General features: G+C 41.8%; 1 protein-coding gene across 9 annotated transcripts in view; it reads right to left on the bottom strand.

Annotated features, from left to right (window-relative positions):
- The window catches only part of SLC31A1 (solute carrier family 31 member 1), a 45344-nt gene that overhangs the window by 3422 nt on the left and 21476 nt on the right, over positions 1 to 20446 (bottom strand). For 8 of the 9 annotated variants that reach the window (XM_080669520.1, XM_080669525.1, XM_080669522.1 and 5 more), the window contains exons 2-4: positions 3672 to 3834; positions 3105 to 3177; positions 925 to 1093 (exon numbers count right to left, since the gene is read on the bottom strand). In XM_080669520.1, coding sequence (XP_080525646.1) covers positions 925 to 1093; positions 3105 to 3177; positions 3672 to 3800 — 371 coding nt within the window. In that variant the 5' untranslated portion in view covers positions 3801 to 3834. Of the gene's footprint in view, positions 1 to 924; positions 1094 to 3104; positions 3178 to 3671; positions 3835 to 8701; positions 8934 to 20446 lie in introns of those variants that run through there. The other variant, XM_080669523.1, reaches the window with a different exon arrangement.

The following is a 20446-nucleotide window of genomic DNA, read 5'->3' as shown; positions in this document are numbered from 1 at the left end:
CAGGTTTATAAGCAATAGCTAGTTATGGTGACATGTCAGTAGGAGGAACTCTCTGTGAAAGTTCGGGAGAGGAAGGAGGCCTGATACTCCTGACTTACCTCCACCTTGGATCCTAAAAGAGAAGCCTAAATCCTCCCATGCTTATTTGCCTGAGTATTTTCAGGCCTTCCACCTTTGCAAAGTTCACATTCCAAAAACGTGGAAATAGAATTGAGGTGTGGGAGGTACAGTAGAAAGTATTAATTAGGAATCAAGAGACCTGTCTATTTATCCCCTCTGTCATTTACTAGTTCTGTCACCTTATGTAAGTCACAACCTGTTTGGTCTCAGTAAGCTCACCAGTACAGTGGATATTAATAATACTGTGTTTATTTGAGAACAGGATATTGGTCTGTAGGACTGCTTGAACTCCAATTTAGTTTTCAGACCTACATTTCTATTAAGACTGATCTCAAAAATCATTTGTCAATCTGTAGGGAAAACCAATAGTTATCACAAATACTTTCTTAGATGGAATACAGACATTTGTATAGTCATATTATAAACAAACTGAGACTAAAGCTGGGTAGGTACAATTTTTTAGAGAAAGGAATCAGTTAGATTCTGCCATTCTTCTATACCCTGACCTGAATTTCTTGTTTATTATTATTTACGCAAATATTTTACAATATGGATTCCTTACCTTTTTCCAAAGTGACCAGTACTTAAAATTTAGAACAAATGTTCATGTTTGCAGAAGGGATCCTATCATTCTTCCTTTGGCCTGCTCATGACCCACAGCCAAAAGCCTCCAAAGACAGTTTTGATCAAGGTCGTACAGAATCACTAACTCAAGAAGGGGCTGTTGCAAATAAAATAGTTGCTTTGCTACTTAGCTAACCCAGCTCTCCAGAACTTCTACCTGGATCTGTTCAGTCTTCTTACCCAACAGTTTTGTGTGTTTCCATAAGAATGGTCCCATTTGGTCCTGGAACAGGCATGGAATTGTAGCGAATGCTGACTTGTGACTTGCGTAGCAGGCCCTCTCGGGCTATCTTGAGTCCTTCATAGAACATTGCTAGTAAAAACACTCCCACAAAAGCTCCAGCCATTTCTAAGCAGGGAAAGAAAAGATGGTGGTACTGTCAAACATTGCAAAATCATTAGCTGGCATGCTATCCAAGCTAGAAAGACAACATAGAAAAGATGCTACTCTTAATTTTGAATACATTATGCAAAAGGGAATATAATAACTTATTTGTAAGTGCTGACTCTATTTATTGAATAGGCATTTCAATTCTAAACCTTTCACACTGGGAAGCATTGGTAATGCTAAGAATGTGTTAAAAATTCTGATTTTACACACTACCTGAATTAAATAATCCCCTTCTTCCCAGAACAAATTGATTTTGTGGCTCCAAAGATATAACTGCACCTAAAGCAGTTCAACTAACTAGTCAGCTTGTGCAATCTGAACTTAAGGCACACCAACTCAACATTATAGACACAAAGAAGATGGTGATTAGTTATCCCAAATCTAGGACTGACACTAAGATGGCCCATGCCAAGAATCAGAAATGATGTAGAGCACAGTTTGGTACACTAGAAAGAACACTGGAATAGGCAGGGCTAGAAGGTCTGGGTCCCTGTTCTAGCTCTGACATACTAATCTGTGATATAGGGCTAAGCATTTCACTCTCTGAAGCTTGACTTATCTGTAAAATAGCAGCAATGTAGTAGGTCAGTAGCTTTTAACCTAGAGTTATTGTGTGTGTGTATGTATGTGTATATATATATATATATATATATATATATATATACACATATATATATATACACACACATATATATACACACATATATATATGTATGTATATATATATATATATATATATATATATATATACACACACACACACTGAGTGGCCAGCTTATTATGATCTCTGAATGCATAATAATCTGGCCACTCAGTGTATATCCTATATAATAAAAGGCTAATATGCAAATTGTCCCCTCAACCAGGAGTTCAACCAGCAGGCAGGCTGGCCAACCGCCCATGTCCCCTCCCCCTGGCCAGGCTGGCCGGACCCCACCCATGCACAAATTCATAGATCATAATAATCTGGCCACTCAGTGTGTGTGTGTGTGTGTGTGTGTGTGTGTGTGTGTGTGTATGAAATGCTTCTTATATCATTTTAACTTGACTACAGAAGGTTCTCAGGTTATGTCAGAGATCCGTTCCTATGGCACGACAGGCATGGAATTGTAGCGAATTGTAAAGCAATTTTTGCTGTAAGTTGGAACCCACCTATATAAGCACCTACATCACTCACATGGAACACATACATAGCAGTAATGAAGTGAAACAATAAAAAAAATGTTAAAGATAACAATTTCTGACCTTTACTTGTGGTAAATAAATAATAAAAAACAAAAAGCACATATGTCCATACGTCGAAATGACGGAACTTTTTTTTAATAAATAAACTAGAGGCCTGGTGCATGACATTCGGCCGGGCCTGTGTGGGGAGCAGGCCTAAGCTGACAGGCAGACATCCCCTGAGGGATCCTTAGTGCTGCCACAGAGGCAGGAGAGGCTCCTGCCACCACAGCTGCGCTCGCCAGCATGAGCCCAGCTTCTGGCTGAGCGATGCTCCCCCTGTGGGAGCGCACTGACCACTCCTGCATTGAGTGTCTGCCCCCTGGTGGTTAGTGCGCATCATAGCGACCGGCCATTCTGCTGCTCAGTCGATTTGCATATTAGCCTTTTATTATATAGGATGGGAGATGGTGACATAACCACGAAACGACATACGTCGAGTCCGATGTAACCCGAGGACTGCCTGTATAGTCTTAAGACCATGACCAATAACTTATCAAACAGGAAACACTGGAAAAGGATGAGAGGGAATGGAGTGCAAAAGACTCCTATCTGGTATCTAAATTATTTTTTCAGAAACTCTAAAATAAGGAGTGTGTATCCTTACTTAGGAAGCAAGATGGTTAAGGATCATAACCGTTAATGATTCAGCGATACAATAGAAAGAGATGCTGGGTTTCCAGATTCCTTATCACTATTTCTCAAGCGCCTGTCTCCTTTAAACACCACCTGATGGCTTACTCACCTCCAGCTGTATTGATCACCAAGCCAGAAAACAATAGTTCCACATTCTTAAAGCCAAAGTAGAAGGTCATGTGCTGTCAGAAAACCAAAACAAGTCAAATTAGAGATGATTGGAGATTCTAAATGAGAATTTCAAGTAAAGAACCTTAGAATACTTAAAAGTTGCAGATCTAGATAATATTCACTGCAGTGGGAAGTTTTCTCCCTCATTTTAGCGTTACTACACAAGCACTCTCCACAAGTACTCCTTTGTCCCCATCACTGACTTTTGTCTTTTTCTCTTTTCTACACTAAACATAAAGACCAGAACTTAATTTAGAAAAGAGTTAATTTTGAAAGAAAGGAATATAGAAGAAAGGACCCTGGAAATATTGTTTCTGGTGTGGCTCTGTGATTAACCTGCCACATGATCTTGGGCAAATCACCTGCCTCATCTGGATCTGCCTTAGTTTTTTCTGATAGGTAAATTGGAAATAACAATAACAATCTTCCAGTCCTAAAATTAAATTATTTCTATTACCCAAGTGTGTGGGAAAGGGCCCAGGCTGCCTCTCCCAATGGCACTCACCATCATCATCATGTCGCCGTCTCCCCCTCCGTGGAGGTGGGAGGCTGAAGTGGCCGGGTGATGGTGAGAAGGTGGCATGGTACTGGTGTGGTCCACAGAGTTCGTCACTATATGGTGGGAATGGCTCATTTTTCCAGGAAAAGTTGAGAATCAGCAGAAGATTCTAAGGAAAAGGATAATATATAATACCTTAAGGATATAAAAATCTTGATTCTTTTTTTTTAAAATATATTTTATTGATTTTTTTACAGAGAGGAAGGGAGAGGGAGAGAGAGAGCTAGAAACATTGATGAGAGAGAAACATCGATCAGCCGCCTCCTGCACACCTCCCACTGGGGATGTGCCCGCAACCAAGGTACATGCCCTTGACCGGAATTGAACCTGGGACCCTTCAGTCCGCAGGCCGACGCTCTATCCACTGAGCCAAACCGGTTTCAGCAAAATCTTGATTCTTGATAAATACTTAGGTCTATGTGGAATTTCATCCATTGAATTAATGCTCTTCTAGCATCTTTACTCAGAATTATTTTTTTATATTCTGGAGATAAAGAGAACTGTGCTCATTGAGAGCATCTTTGGAAATTGTGGCAGAAGGAATTTGCACCTTGAGTTTCAGAAACCTAACCCTTATTTTGCAGAATCATTCCTTGAATAGATATGTTCAATGCGTGTTCAAATTTAAATATGAGATAAGAAGAAATGTAGTTTCTTTGGGTTGCAGGAAACAGACAATTTTTATAATAATGGACAAATTGATGCCATTAATGAAATTTCACTGCTCTTGGGCTTTCTAATCATGTTGGTAGATAAAAAGCAAGCACTTCAGATAATTCACTTAATTGGATGGCCTGTGTTCAGTCAGGATATTAAGAACACATTTTCACATGAAGGACAACCAGCCTCCAGCTAATTTAAATTTGAAGAAAAGGTCTACTGCTGCCCCAGGCGAGCAGTGTGCTCAGAATTTAGATACAACTGCAGTCCTAGCCAGGCATTAGAATTAAGAACACTGAAAACAAGGTATAAATTGGCTTTCTATATTAAATTAAGTCTAGACAAAGGCATATTCAGCCTTGTATCTTACTATCACATCACTGCTTTACTGCAAAAGTTCATCCGGGAGAAAAACCAAGGAGCAAAAACTCCTGCCACTGAGGTGGGGGTGGGGAGTGGGGAGTGGGAAGCTGGAACTTGAGGAGTGTGTTGATGGATTCTTTTTTTGTGTTCCCAACTCCAGCTGGTGGAGGAAAGAGTGCATTAGAAATTCCAAATAGGCAGTCACGCTCATGAGCCTGAATATGCCTCTCAGTATTTATTCAATCAATAAATATTTATAAAACTCCTACTATGTGCCAAATTTTGAGCTAAGTGCTAGTAATTTAACAGTGACTAAGACAGACAAGGTACCTGATAGAGAAAAAAGTAAACAGAACAATTTCATGGTGTGATTAGTGCTATGAAGGAAATAAACAGGATAATATGACAGCATTACTAAGAGGCAGAGAAAAGGCATACTTTAAAAAAATCTCTGAAGTTTTTATTGGCCCCCTGCCCTCCAAGGGGTGCCCCACTTCTGCTGCTTTAACACCTCAGAACTTTGGTGTTGTTGACCTCAGACACCACTTTGCCATCCACAATCGTGGGGATGTAGGTCTTTTTGACGGATTGCATGGAATTGCTATTACTCAGGGCATCACCAAGATCAAAGTCCTCCCGTTCTTCCAGCAGGCAGTGGTAGCAATCTCAGCCTCCAGCTGGACCTTGATGTTCAGCAGGATCTCAGACTCCTGGGCCTGGTGCTGCTCTCTGCCTGGGTCGGGGACAGCTCTGATCCCAGCCTCAGCAGGATCCCACTGAGCTGCTCCGTCTGCATGGCATGACACGTCTCCACCTCCCTCAGCCTGCAGATTTCTCATGGAGTCCAGGGTATTTGGATTACTCATCTCCTAAAGCAATCAAACATACCTAACCCATTCTCTTTAGAAGAAAAATTCTACTTATAGGAGGTAAACTGGCAGTTGGTTAGTGTTTGTTGTTTTCCTTCCACAGCTCTAATCTAAGAAGATCCAAGCTCAGCTTTTTTTCAGAATAAGAATGAGTACTAAAGAATAAATCAAGGAGTAGCAATACAGCAATATCATTTATTGTCTCAATTTGTAACCTGAAAAAAAATTAATCTGAAGAAAATGGTTTAATCATGAGCTGTGCTGTTTTGTTTAGTTTCTCTAAACACCACAGCCATCTTTAACTATTTGCTTCTCAAGAACTGTATATTCTCTAATTTAGCTCCACCCCACTGTCTCTAAGAACTGGGGTCAAGGTCCACAAAGTAGCTCTACTGTACTGTCATGCAATCAAATGTTTTGATTTGTAAAGCAATTACAATGAATGGAACTTGTGGAAGAGTAATGATGAGTGGAACCTTAGCAAAGTTTATTTACTTATTCACTGGATTTCTGGTTTTAGGTCAACCTATGTGCATATCTTAATTCCTGGCTTACACTCTTGTTCTTTTTGTTTGTTTAATCTTCACTCGAGGATATGTTTTATTGACTTTAGAGAGAGAGAGGAAGGGGGAGAGAGAGAAACATTGATCGGTTGCCTCTCTGCCTCTCGTACATGCCCTGACCAGGGATCAAACCTGCAACCTAGGTATGTGCCCTGACTAGGAATCAAGCTGGAACCTATTGGTGTACAGGACAACACTACAACCAACTGAGCCTCCTGGCCAGGGCAACACTCCGGTTCTTATTTAAAACCTCTACTGTTCATTTTTCTTCTTATCCTCATTCTACTACTTCATCAAATTAAAAAAAATAATTTTATAGAATACTAACAAAAAAAAATCCTGAATATATAACTCAAGGATAGAACTGAAAAACAAAAACAAAATCTTAGGATTCCTTACTTTCTTTTTTGTTGTTGTTGTTTTTTTAATTTAATAAATCTTTATTGTTCAGATTATTACAATTGTTTCTCCTTTTTCCCCCCACAGCTCCCCTCCACCCGGTTCCCACCCCACCCTCTGCCCTTACCTCCCCCCCGCCACTGTCCTCATCCATAGGTGTACTATTTTTGTCCAGTCTCTTCTCGTACCCCTCTCACCCCTTTCCCCCTGAGAATTATCAGTCTACTCCCATTCTATGCCCCTGATTCTATTATATTCACCAGTTTATTCTGTTCCTCAGATTTTTAATTCACTTGATTTTTAGATCCACTTGTTGATAGATATGTATTTGTTGTTCATAATTATTATCTTTACTTTTTTCTTCTTCTTCCTCTTCTTAAAGAATACCTTTCAGCATTTCATATAATACTGGTTTGGTGGTGATGAACTCCTTTACCTTTTTCTTGTCTGTGAAGCTCTTTATCTGACCTTCAATTCTGAATGATAGCTTTGCTGGGTAGAGTAATCTTGGTTGTAGGTTCTTGCTACTCATCATTTTGAATATTTCTTGCCACTCCGTCTGGCCTGCATAGTTTCTGTTGAGAAATCAGCTGACAGTCGTATGGGTGCTTCCTTGTAGGTAACTGTTTTTCTCTTGCTGCTTTTAATATTCTCTCTTTGTCTTTTGCCCTTGGCATTTTAATTATGATGTGTCTTGGTGTGGTCCTCTTTGGATTCCTTTTGTTTGGGGTTCTGTGCGCTTCCTGGACTTGTAAGTCTATTTCTTTCACCAGGTGGGGGAAGTTTTCTGTCATTATTTCTTCAAATAGGTTTTCAGTATCTTGCTCTCTCTCTTCTTCTGGCACCCCCATAATTCTGATGTTGGTACGCTTGAAGTTGTCCCAGAGAATCCTTACACTATCTTCAAATTTTTGGATTTTTTCTTTTTGCTTTCCTGGTTGAGTGTTTTTTGCTTCTTTGTATTTCAAATCTTTGACTTGATTCTTGCATTCCTCTAGTCTGCTGTTGGGTCTCTGTATAATATTTTTTATTTCAGTCAGTGTATGTTTAATTTCTAGTTGGTCCTTTTTCATATCCTTGAGGGTCTCGCTAAATTTATTGGCCTTTTCTAGGAAATTCTTGAAAAACCTTATAACCGTGGTTTTGAACTCTATATCCAGTCGTTGGTTTTCCTCCATTTCTTTCCTTTGTGATCTGTTTCTTTGTCTCTGCATTTTCGCTGCTTCCCTGAGTTGGTAGGGTAGCTTTGTGTGCTAGGTGTCCTATATGGCCCAGTGGGTCAGCCTCCCATTTACCTGAGGTGGACACTCTTGGTGCACCCCTTTGTGGACTGTGTGTACAGCCTTTTTGTAGTTAAGTCTTTATTGTTGTTGGTGTCACTGGGAGGAATTGACCTCCAAGCCAATTGGCTGTGAGGACCTGCTGTGTCTATAATGGAAGAACTACTGTGCTGGAGACACGCTTAGGGAGCCGGACTTGTTTCAGTGGGGCTTTGGTGTTCACTGAGTCTGCCTCTTGAATGTGTCACTTATGGATGCGAGTAGTTGAAATCTGGTGTCGTCTCACACTGACCACTAGATACACTAGCTTCTGGATCTCCAATGGGGTGCAGGTCAGCTACTGTCTGAGGCCACCAACCAGGAGCTACAGCGAGAACTACAGTTTTCTCCTCTTTGCTTGGGGTTTGGAGGTTTTGGAGCTGTCTGACCAGAGCTGCAGTTTGTTAGGTTAAGCTGTGATAGGGCAGGCCATTTATATGCAAAAGCGGCTGTGTGGAGCTTGGGTGGGTTTATAGATTGTGCGGGGCGGGGTCTCGGGGAGTCACTAGGCTAGGGCGTGGCAAACAGCGATGGCTGCCAGTCAGCCGTCTCTGCGTTTCCATGTTTCCAAGTCCCCGCATCCCGGGCTCCAGCGCAGTAAACAATGATTGCTGGGCGCACCTCTGCAAGAAAGTCACCCTCACTTTCCGACCCGATGCCAGACAGTCCAGCTTCTCCCTGTAGGAGTTTGGCTCCCCAGTGTCTCCCCAGAAACTGGAGTTCAGAGTAATTGGGAGCTTGTCTCCCTTTGGGTTGAAAGAAGCAGCGCACCCAGTCGCCCGCCGCCAGCCTGATTTGAGCACCTCCATTCCTCAGCTTTTCAGCGCTTGTGCACGTCTCAATGCTCTTTTCTCTTTCCTTCTAGTTGTAGAACTTCCACTCAGCCAGCCTTCCCATGGTTCTGGGTGATAGACGTTTTGTCTTTTAGTTGTAGTTTTGAAATTGTTGTGCGAGGCAGCAGTTTAGGTGTTTACCAATGCCGCCATCTTGGTTTCTCTCCAGGATTCCTTACTTTCAATCCATGATAAAATCCATCTACAATATTTACCAAGTTTTTATAACTAGGTGGAAAGATTAGGAATGCTGCATTTCCTTTTCCATTTTTGCTCATTCAGGCAACCTAGTTTTCTCTAGCAAAATCAAAGGGGGCATTTATTTTATTTTCAGTTGGGTACTTGAACTTGGCTATATGCCAGCTTGTTTCTATGGCCCTTAATACTATTAGATATGGGTAATGGAATGGCACATTTAACCCTGAATGTCACACAGCTTTGCATTTCTTTCTGCTTTCCCCTTTCCCCCATTTAATAAGTATGGTAATATTTATATAAATAGTTTTCAAAACTTCCTTGTATTCAAGGGTCTAATTCTTTCTCAGTCTACTTCTGAGGATCATCAAAAAAAGAAGTTTCCTTTATTCCTGCCTACTCCTCCCCCAACACAGGCACATTGTAAAGCTTAACTAGGGGGCCAGATTCTTTGTAAAACCTAGCTCCTCTAGCAAAATAAACATGAATTTATGGACAGAAGTTAGGAAATGAGCCAGAAGGCTAAATTCTAATGCTTATTCTTAATCTTATCATTGACCTTACTTCTAATAGGTTTAGTTTAAACTTCAAATTCTCATTTATTTTCCTGGTATTGCACAATGATGGATAAGAAACAATAATCCATAGGGACTATGGAGATTAGACTGCACAGAAAGATTACACAGATGTGGTCATATATCTGCCACATGGTCCCTCTTCTCCAGCTCAGACAGATGTAATCTGGAGCTTCACACAGTTCCTTTGGAGACTGCCTACAGTCTTTCCTGATGTCCACGATAAGGAAGATAAAGAAGAAAGTTTTTATTCTTTAAACGATTAGGGTCATATTCCTTTTTAGATTTGTAGAAACATTATACAAAGAAATCTATCTAGTTGGGCTTCTGCTTTGTGCAGTCATTATTTATGATTGGTGACATAAGCTTTTGGCTCAGATATGGGAAATTCAAGGTCAAAGATAGTAAACTACCATAAACAAGGATTCATGCTTATGGACTATGTTCACATGATCAAGCAATCACTTTAAATATACTAATCCTGCCTTTTGATGACCTATGTGGAACCAGTAGATTTCTGAGAAATGGCTATGACTTTGTTTCAAGTGCCCCTATTGGTGCACTTTACAATTCCCTTGACAGCTTTCTTCATTCCACACTTATGTTGTCCTTTTGGGGAGGGAGGAGGTAAAGGAAATGTAGGAATAAAGGGGAAAACTTCATATAATCCTATATAATAAAATGGTAATATGCAAATCGACCAAATGGCAGAATGACCCATCGCTATGATGCACACTAACCACCAGAGGGCAGACACTCAATGCAGGAGCTGCCCCCTGGTGGTCAGTGTGCTCCCACAGGGGGAGTGCGGCTCAGCCACAGCTGGGCTAAAAGCTGGCAAGCGCAGCAGCGGTGGCGGGAGCCTCTTCCGCCTTGGCCGCAGCGCTAAGGATGTCTGACTCCGGCTTAGGCCCGCTCCCCAGAGGGAGCGGGGCCTATGCCATCAGTTGGACATTCCCCGAGGGCTCCCGGACTGCTAAAGGGTGCAGGCAGGGCTGAGGGGAATCCCTCCTCCCCAGTGCACGAATGTCGTGCACCGGGCCTCTAGTACAATAAAAAGGGCTTAGGTGTCTCTCCATAACTTGGCATTGTAGGCTAATATACTGGAGTTGTTGAGGAAAAAACATAGTAGCTCCCAGTAAATGGGAGCAGGAAATACAATTTGATGAATTGTATCCCCTAGGCCCTGGCCTCACATTCCTATTCCAAATTGACTGGTAGAAACGTGACTGGTAGAAATTCTATGGATATAGTATTAGTATTATGCAACCCTTTGGCTATTTTATCTGCCTTTCCTCGGCCTATGTCCTTCTTGAGGTGCAGTGATCATAAGGATACTAATTTTACCAATTCCATTCATAAAGGGTATTAGTAATCAAAGTTTACACAGGCTCTCTGCCAGACTGGCAAAAACTTAGGATTCCGAAAGTTCTACCATATCAATGGGCTAAAACAGTAAGATGATGCAGTGGAAGTACAGAGAAAATAGGTCAGGTCAATAAGAAAAAAGGGGAAAAAATACCTTAAAATTGTACACACACACACACACACACACACACACACACACTTCCTCCCAGATTAAGTCTGGCAGGAATGGGAGCTGTTAGGGCACTTACTACAACTGTAGGTTTATAAAGACAGTCAGAACTCAGGAGAATAATTGCAAAAAAAAAACACCAAAAAACCAACAACACACACACACACACACACACACACACACACACACACACACAGCGTACATTTTATCCTTTTAAAAATTCTTCAGTAAACAAAGGCTACTGTTTTCCCTTTTAACTTTTTGCCTTTGTTGAAAATAAAAATAACTCCAAGGGATCATCTACAATAAATTCTCACTGCAATTCTTCATGGCAATGGTTGGGCTAAGATAAGAAATACATTGATAGAACTGGTAAGGAATTAATTTAGTGATTATTTGCAGATTTCAATATTATTTCCTCTTTCTTCACCATAACCAGAATGAGCTCTACTACTTCAGGTCATCTGCACAGAATTCCCTAAAAGCACTTTTCATGGATGAACTCAAACTATACACAGTCTGCTTACTCAGCAGAATCTAAGTGGATGAATTGCTCATTCATCAGACTAATGGGCTGCATCAAAAGTAACCAACTACCAGAGACATAAAGGGAGAAACTACTTCAAACAATTTGCACTTAAAACTTAGAGAACTGCCGAAACCGGTTTGGCTCAGTGGATAGAGCGTCAGCCTGCGGACTGAAAGGTCCCAGGTTCGATTCCGGTCAAGGGCATGTACCTTGGTTGCAGGCACGTCCCCAGTGGGGGGTGTGCAGGAGGCAGCTGATCGATGTTTCTCTCTCATCGATGTTTCTAACTCTCTATCCCTCTCTCTTCCTCTCTGTAAAAAATCAATAAAATATATTAAAAAAAAAAAAACAACAAAAAACTTAGAGAACCTTCATTTATGAGAGGCCAGTGATCTAGGCAAACAAGAAATGCTGCATGGACTGACACGTTTTTAAAAGAATAAAAGAGCAGCTATGAATTAGTGGGAGTGGCTCTTTTACTCAGAAATTCTTGGTTAATAATATCTTCTTTAGTAAAAAGGATGATACTCAGGAGCTGCCCTGAAAATATTATTCTAACTATCTATGGAAGATAGAAAGCAAACCTGTGATTTAATTCTAATCAACACTGTGTTTCCAGATACAGGTTCAAGGTCACCCCCTTCTATCATAAATTTCATCTCTACCCTCCATCTTATTAAGCTGCTCAGGCTGAGCAAAGAATATGAGAAACCTGTTGGGGCAAGACAGATCCTGGAGGAACTGATTACTAGGAGAATTATACAGCCATTGAGGGCTATCATTTTCAAGAGGAAACATGCTAAAGACACACTTAATTTTTCAAATGTGCATTGTCCAATTTCTAGATCACTTATGCCTCCTGGGCAAACATGAATGGACCATACTATTATCATACAAGCAACAAAACATAAAGGACAGAGAACTAATTTAACTGTGAAAGAGATGCAGGTAATAAATACTATGTTGGGCAAGCCGTTTTATATGTTAGAGCTTCTTTTTTCTTAACTGCATAAAATGATTAATAAAAGTTTCACTCAGAGCTAAAACTTAATTCTACTTTTTTTTTCAGTTTAGTTTCCAGAACAGAATGTTTCTCTATCCCTGTCCTTACTATTGGATTGTATATTCTATGAGGACCCCATTGCATTTATCTACGAATCTTCTGCATTTTCTAATACTTGGTACATACTAATAGATTACAATAGTGTCTGCTGAAATAAATTACTTTTCTCTGCATTTCTCCTTTGGCAATTTAGCCATAAAAATAGAAGTTAATTCCTCAATCCGCTAATGACACACTGGGCAAACTTTATTTTTTTTTTTTTTTTTTTTATTTTTATTTTTTTTTTTTTAAATAAATCTTTATTCAGATTATTACAATTATTTCTCCTTTTTTCCCCCCATAGCTCCCCTCCACCCCTTTCCCACCCCACCTTCTGCCCTTACCTCCCCCCCACTGTCCTCATCCATAGGTGTATGATTTTTGTCCATTCTCTTCATGAACCCCCCTTACCCCTTTCCCCATGAGAATTATCAGTCCACTCCCTTTCTATGCCCCTGATTCTATTATATTCACCAGATTATTCTGTTCCTCAGGTTTTTAATTCACTTGATTTTTAGGTTCGCTTGTTGATAGATATGTATTTGTTGTTCATAATTTTTCTCTTTACTTTTTTCTTCTTCCTCTTCTTTAAGAATACCTTTCAGCATTTCATATAATACTGGTTTGGTGGTGATGAACTCCTTCAGCTTTTTCTTATCTGTGAAGCTCTTTATCTGCCCTTCAATTCTGAATGATAGCTTTGCTGGGTAGAGTAATCTTGGTTGTAGGTTCTTGCTATTCATCACATTGAAAATTTCTTGCCACTCCCGTCTGGCCTGCATAGTTTCTGTTGAGAAGTCAGCTGACAGTCGTATGGGTGCTCCCTTGTAGGTAATTAACTGTTTTTCTCTTGCTGCTTTTAATATTCTCTCTTTGTCTTTTGCCCTTGGCATTTTAATTATGATGTGTCTTGGTGTGGTCCTCTTTGGATTCCTTTTGTTTGGGGTTCTGTGGGCTTCCTGGACTTGTAAGTCTATTTCTTTCACCAGGTGGGGGAAGTTTTCGGTCATTATTTCTTCAAATAGGTTTTCAGTATCTTGCTCTCTCTCTTCTTCTGGCACCCCCATAATTCTGATGTTGGTACGCTTGAAGTTGTCCCAGAGTCTTCTTACATTATCTTCAACTTTTTGGATTTTTTTTTTTGCTTTTTGCTTTTTCAGTTGAGTGTTTTTTGCTTCTTTGTATTTCAATTCTTTGACTTGATTCTTGTGTTCCTCTATTCTGTTTCTGGGTCTCTGTATAATATTTTTTATTTCAGTCAGTGTATGTTTAATTTCTAGTTGGTCCTTTTTCATATCTTCGAGGGTCTCGTTATATTTATCGGCCTTTTCTAGGATATTCTTAAAAAGTCTTATAACCGTGGTTTTGAATTCTATATCCAGTCGTTTGTTTTCCTCCATTTCTTTCGTTTGTGATCTGATTCTTTGACCCCGCATTTTCACTGATTCCCTGAGTTGGTAAGGTAGATATTTGTGCTAGGTTTCCAATATGGCCCAGTGGGTCTGCTTCCCCAGTTAACCTGAGGTGGACACTCTTGGTGCACCCCTTTGTGGACTGTGTGTACAGCCTTGTTGTAATTAAGTCTTTATTGTTGTTGGTATCACTGGGAAGAATTGACCTCCGGGTCAGTTGGCTGTAAGGATCAGCTGTGTCTATGCTGGGAGAAGCCCGGTGCTGGAGACAGCCCTATAGGATTAGACTTGCTAAATTGCAATAGCCTCTGTGCTCAGCTTGGATGGGGTGGAGCCTCAGTCTTGGCTTCCTGTCAGCCCCGCCCCTGCGCGCACGTGCGCTTTCAGTCCTCCGCCTTCCCCAGCTCGAGTCTCCGCCTGAGAGTCCAGACTCCCCCCACAAGAGCGTGGGTCCCCAGGGGCTCGCCTGGAACCGGGGTTCACTGCAGTCAGAACTGGGGCACAGTGCCGTCAGGAGCCTCTGACTCCCCTCCACCAGGGAAAGCCTGTGGCAACCCCCGCAGCCTTTGTGCGCACCGGCGTGCGCGCGCGTGTGTACTTTCAGTCCTCCGCCTTCCCCGGCTCCCGAGTCTCCGCCCGAGAGTCCAGACTCCCCCCACAAGAGCGTGGGTCCCCAGGGGCTCGCCTGGAACCGGGGTTCACTGCAGTCAGAACTGGGGCACAGTGCCGTCAGGAGCCTCTGACTCCCCTCCACCAGGGAAAGCCTGTGGCAACCCCCGCAGCCTTTGTGCGCACCGGCGTGCGCGCGCGTGTGTACTTTCAGTCCTCCGCCTTCCCCGGCTCCCGAGTCTCCGCCCGAGAGTCCAGACTCCCCCCACAAGAGCGTGGGTCCCCAGGGGTTCGCCCGGAACTGGGGTTCAGTGCAGTCAGAACTGGGGTTCAGTGCCGTCGGAGGCTTCCTTCCCCCTTCCGCCAGAGGAAGTCAGCCAGGCTCTCAGCCGCCCTTCCTCTCTGCGCGCACAAAGCCCCTTTGCCGTACCTCCAATTCTCTGTGAGCTTTTCTCCTTCCTTCTAGTTGTAGAATTTTCACTCAGCCTGCTTTCCTGTGGTTCTGGATGGTGTCTGTTCTGTCTTTTAGTTGTAGTTTTGAAATTGTTGTGCGAGGCAGCAGTTTAGGTGTTTACCTATGCCGCCATCTTGGTTTCTCAAAAGGCTGGGCAAACTTTAGTAAGTCTGAAATGCTTTATAATATTTGATAGAGTTGCTTAGAACTGTGGTCGGCAAACTGCGGCTCGGGAGCCACATGTGGCTCTTTGGCCCCTTGAGTGTGGCTCTTCCACAAAATACCACGGCCTGGGCGAGTCTATTTTGAAGAAGTGGCATTAGAAGAAGTTTAAGTTTAAAAAATTTGGTTCTCAAAAGAAATTTCAATCGTTGTACTGTTGATATTTGGCTCTGTTGACTAATGAGTTTGCCGACCACTGTCTTAGAAATTATTCAATAGCTCTATATCAAAACGTAGAAAAATGTAGTTGATAGAGAAGCAACATAGACACATTGAACTTAAAGAAAATGTTGTAAGGGTATTCAAATTCATCTAGTTCTAACTATTCACTTCACAGAAGCCTAGAGTATGAAACCACAGAGCTCTTGGGAGAACCTAACATTTACATTTTTTGGCCTAATTTGCCTTTATAAATACTTTTGTCAAATATTTGTTTTGTGACAATGTGAGGAAACTGTAAACAAAACTCATACATATTTCTAAATTGGGAGAAAGGAAAAGAATACACAGGTCTTGACCTTAAAGTGGTCTGAAATGCCAAATCGAGCTCCTTTGTATAAATTAAGTCTCTAGGGCACTACACCTTGACAAGTGCCACATAAAAGGACAGTAGAGAAAACAGAGCAAACTAAGATAAGATTAACCTAAAAATGTTTTTATTCTGTACATCTACCAAATGAATAATCACATGGAATCTGAGCAAATGACATAGTATGAAACAATGGCACTTCCTTCCTGTAACTCCAACTCTATTATCTTATTTTTTTCTCACAGGATCTCTTCTTGGTTCAGAGAAACTAAGCACAGAGAGCTTAGTACAAACTATTGAATGTTATACTGGAAAGCTGTGGAGGTATCCTGGCTAGAACCTAGGTATCCTCATTCCCGGCCCAGGGCCTATTCTTTGTTAAACCTGCCTTACTGTTAACCCACTGTGACAATTTTGTATCCATAAATGCCACAATTTTGGTCACTTTTCCTAATCCCAAGTAAATTAGAAGATTCACCCAGCAGCCTGCCTTTGGTTTTCACCATCAGCAGCTCTATTACAAACATAGATTTGCCTAACAGTAGCCCTGTCCTGTTCATCCTATATGATACATCAATAACAAATTAATCTACCTAAAGCATGGCTCTACTTATCTACTCAAACAATTCCACTACCCACTAACCTTCCCATTGTCTTCTAACCTCCTTATTCTGAGAGCACAAATCTCTCAAAGAAAGGCCCCAACCTACCTTTCTGCCTACATATACTTTGTATTCCAGCCAAATAAGACCAATTGCCAAAGTTTCTACTGTTCCTAGGACATACTCCACACTTCTCCGTCTGGTATCTTTGCTCACATTGTTTCCTCATTCTGGAATGCCCATCCTTACAATCTCAATCTCTAATACAACAAACCCTCCTCATCTTCCAAGGTCTAGTTCTAAGACCTCTGAATATTCGTATTGCTTTTTGCCTTTCCTAATAACTCCATCTGGGACCAGTTTCACAAAATACCCTGAAATGTCTTTATGATCTTTTCAATCTGTGCCTATTTCTGTCATCATGCTGATAGAACAGTATTGCGAAATATCTGGAAAAACATTTGAATGGAGGTATTTCTCCAAAATGCCTTCTCAATGTCATCAACTGCAGACATTTAATGAGCTCCTCTTGGATACTTCTTGGGTCCTTCTTGACCCAGCTAAGGAGAGAAAGTCTGGCTCCAACAATTAGGCCCGAAAGAGATGGATGAGCCATTTCTTCATCTACATGCAGGCCACTTGAAATGGAAACCCGAGTGCCCTGTCTCTTGTTTGTGGGACATAGAAATCTCACTAAGAATTGGAAGGACCTTAGAAGTCATTGAATGGAGCTTCTCAGTAATATACAAATTCAATAATAACTGTTTAAACACCCCTAGGGATTTGTCAGGCTAGTGTGTTGCTCCCTTCCAGAAATATAAGGAAGCAAACATTCTCTTTCCAGCCAAGCCAACTACAGGAATCTGAATCTTGCTATTTGATGGTGATGATGTTGACAATAGAACCAGTATTCCAAGCTATTCTAGTATTTGTACTCCAGATACCATTTGCATGTATTTCTCAAGCTGTAATTTTCATTTTAGGCTATACTCCCAGAAACTAATTTGTCTGCAAAGAGAAACCTAACCACCTTCACATCTAACTTCTGATACTGATATACTATCTGGCATTTATGTTTCTATCTATTACAGACGTACTTTTCCAACTTTATCTCAATCTAATTCTCCTCACATTCAAATATCACTGAAACAGATCTTCCTCAATAAATTTAGTACTCTGACACTTGTATACCTCTTTGGCTTGTCATTCCTGTAATTCCTTCCCTCTCCTCCCACACCACTTTGTGTATATGTGCAAATTCTGTCATTACTTAACATGGATCATGCACTTAAAATGTGACACAATAAGATAAAGTTAAAACATGGCCCTTGCTCTTTTGAGTTTACAGTCTGGCTCATTCCTTAAGGCTTGGTTAAAATACTACCTTTCCCATGAGTTTTCCTTAAATTTTTAAAAAATAAATATATATATTTCAGAAAGGAAGGGAGAGGGAGAGACAGAAACATCAATGATTAGAGAAAATCATTGATTGGCTGCTTCCTGCACACTCCCAACTGGGGATAGAGCCTGAACCCTGGGCATGTGCCCTGACCAGTAATCAAACCATGACTTCTTCATTCATAGGTGGACCCTCAACCACTAAGCCACACCAGCCGGGCTTTGAATTCTTGACAGAAAAAATTTATCTTTTCTGAATTTCCGTGGCAATCTTCTCTTATGGAAATTTTGAGTTAGTTCTTAAAATACAAGATAAAGCATCCTATCTAATAAAAGAGTAATATGCAAATTGATCGTACCTCTGCTACACCCACCAGCCACGCCCACCAGCCAATCAGGAGGGAATATGCAAATAAACCCAACCAAGATGGCTGCAGCCACGGAGAGCAGGAGGGAGGCTTGGGTTTCCCTGGCAATAGAGGAAGCCAAGCTTTCCACCTGCCCTTGCCGGCCCAGGCCTCCACTCAATGCTACAAAGTTTCAATTATAGAAGATACATAAAGCCCAACAGAAATGGTGGCAGCCACGGAGCTGGAGAGAGCAGGAGACTAGGGTTGCCCGTGGCGATGAAGTAAGCCAAGCTTCTGCAGCTCTGGCCTGCTTTGGCCTCTGCTTAAGGCTACAAAGTTTCAATTATAGAAGATACATAAATCCCAACAGAAATGGCTGCCGCCATGAAGCGAGCAGAAGGCTTGGCTCCACTCCAGGCTACAAAGTTTCAATTGTAGAAGATAAATAAATCCCAGATCCCAGGGCCTTTGCTTGGGTCGCCGGGGGGGGGGGGGGGGGCATGGCTGGCCTGCAAACCACCACAGGCCCCGAGTTCAGGCCGCCCCACACCCCAAGGGAACCCCACCCTGATCTGGGACACCCTTCAGGGCAAACCAGCTGGCCCCACCCATGCACCAGGCCTTTATCCTATCTAATAAAAGAGTAATATGCAGATTCACCATCACTCCAACACACAAGATGGCTGCCCCCATGTGGTCAAAGATCCTGCCCCCATGTGGACACATGATGGCCACCACAAGATGGCCAGCAGGGGAGGGCAGTTGTGAGGAACCAGGCCTGCAAGGGAGGGCATTTGGGGGTGATCAAGCCTGCTGGGGAGGGCAGTTAGGGGTGACCAGGCCAGCAGAGGAGGCAAGTTGGGGGTGACTGGGTCTGCAGGGAAGGGCAGTTAGGGGTGACCAGGCCTGCAGGGGAGGGCAGTTAGGGACAAAAAGGCTGGCAGGGGAGCAGTTAGGCATCAATCAGGCTGGCAGGGGAGTGGTTAGGGGGTGATCAGGCTGGCAGGCAGAAGCGGTTAGGGGCAATCAGGAAGGCAAGCAGGCGAGCAGTTGGGAGCTAGCAGTCCTGGATTGTGACATCCCTCAAAGGGTCCCTGATTGGAGAGGGTGCAGGCTGGGCTGAGGGACACCCACCCCCCTGTGCACGAATTTCATGCACCGGGCCTCTAGTTATATATATAAAGTTCCTGGAGGATAAGTAACTAATTTCTACCTCCTTACTACATCTGGAAGAACACTCAACAAATATTCATTCATTCAAAAAGTATTTAATTCCTATAAAATCCACCAAGGTTTTAATATCTACTTAAAAGGAGCCAGGTGCAAAAAGGCAAGATTCTTGCCTTTGTAGAGCTTAATCTAGAGGAGGAAACTCTCATTAAATATGTAGAGAAGTAAATATGTATAGGTATATATACACTGTAATTAAATTGTGGTAAGTGATATGAAGTAAACACAGTACAGTGGTAAAGAATAACAGTAAAACAACTAATTTGTATGAAGCAGGGCAGGTAAAGAGAGAAAGAGAGAAGCCCTAATGAGGTAACATTTAAACAGAAAGATAAATTATTAGAGTTCTGTAGAAGGGCAGGGAGCAGCATCCTAAGGCAAAAAAAGAATCAAGGGCATGTAGGGAAGAGAGGCCAATGAGGTTGAAGAGAGAGGCAGAACGAGTATCAATTAAGAAGGCTTCAAAGATCATCTTTAGGAAATTAAATTTTATTCCAAGGGCAACTGGAAGCTATTTACGGGCAATAAGCAGGGAAGTGATACGATTAGCTTATATTTTAACAGAGTACTTTGGCTGCTGTGTAGCATAACTGGCTTTATCTGTTTGTCCCTAATAATATTTCCTGCTCAAGTTTTTCTGTGAGGCATTCACAGAAGGGGCGGGGAGGGAGGGGAACTTATAGAACCATGGGCTATAATACTTTATTTTGCCAGAATCCAGAAAGACATCTGTTAAAACTTTAGAAGGATTAGGAGAGCCTTTTAACTTCTGGGTTATAAAATGGTTTGAAGGGCAAAACTGAGGAATATTCTACAAGAATTATCCAGTATTATGAGGGCTTCTAAAGTCACCTGCCACCCTTTGTAGGTGAGAGTTAAGCTTACAGAATACTGTTAAGAACAAGAGTACGGAGTCAGATGGTATTAAGTCCTGGCTCTGCTAATTTCTAGTTGAGTGTCCTAGTGACATT

Source organism: Plecotus auritus (genome assembly GCF_963455305.1).
Source record: "Plecotus auritus genome assembly, chromosome: 5".
Classification (NCBI taxonomy): Eukaryota; Metazoa; Chordata; class Mammalia; order Chiroptera; family Vespertilionidae; genus Plecotus; species Plecotus auritus.
The sequence above is the reverse complement of the archived record's forward strand: the minus strand, read 5'-3'. Positions and strand labels throughout refer to the sequence as shown.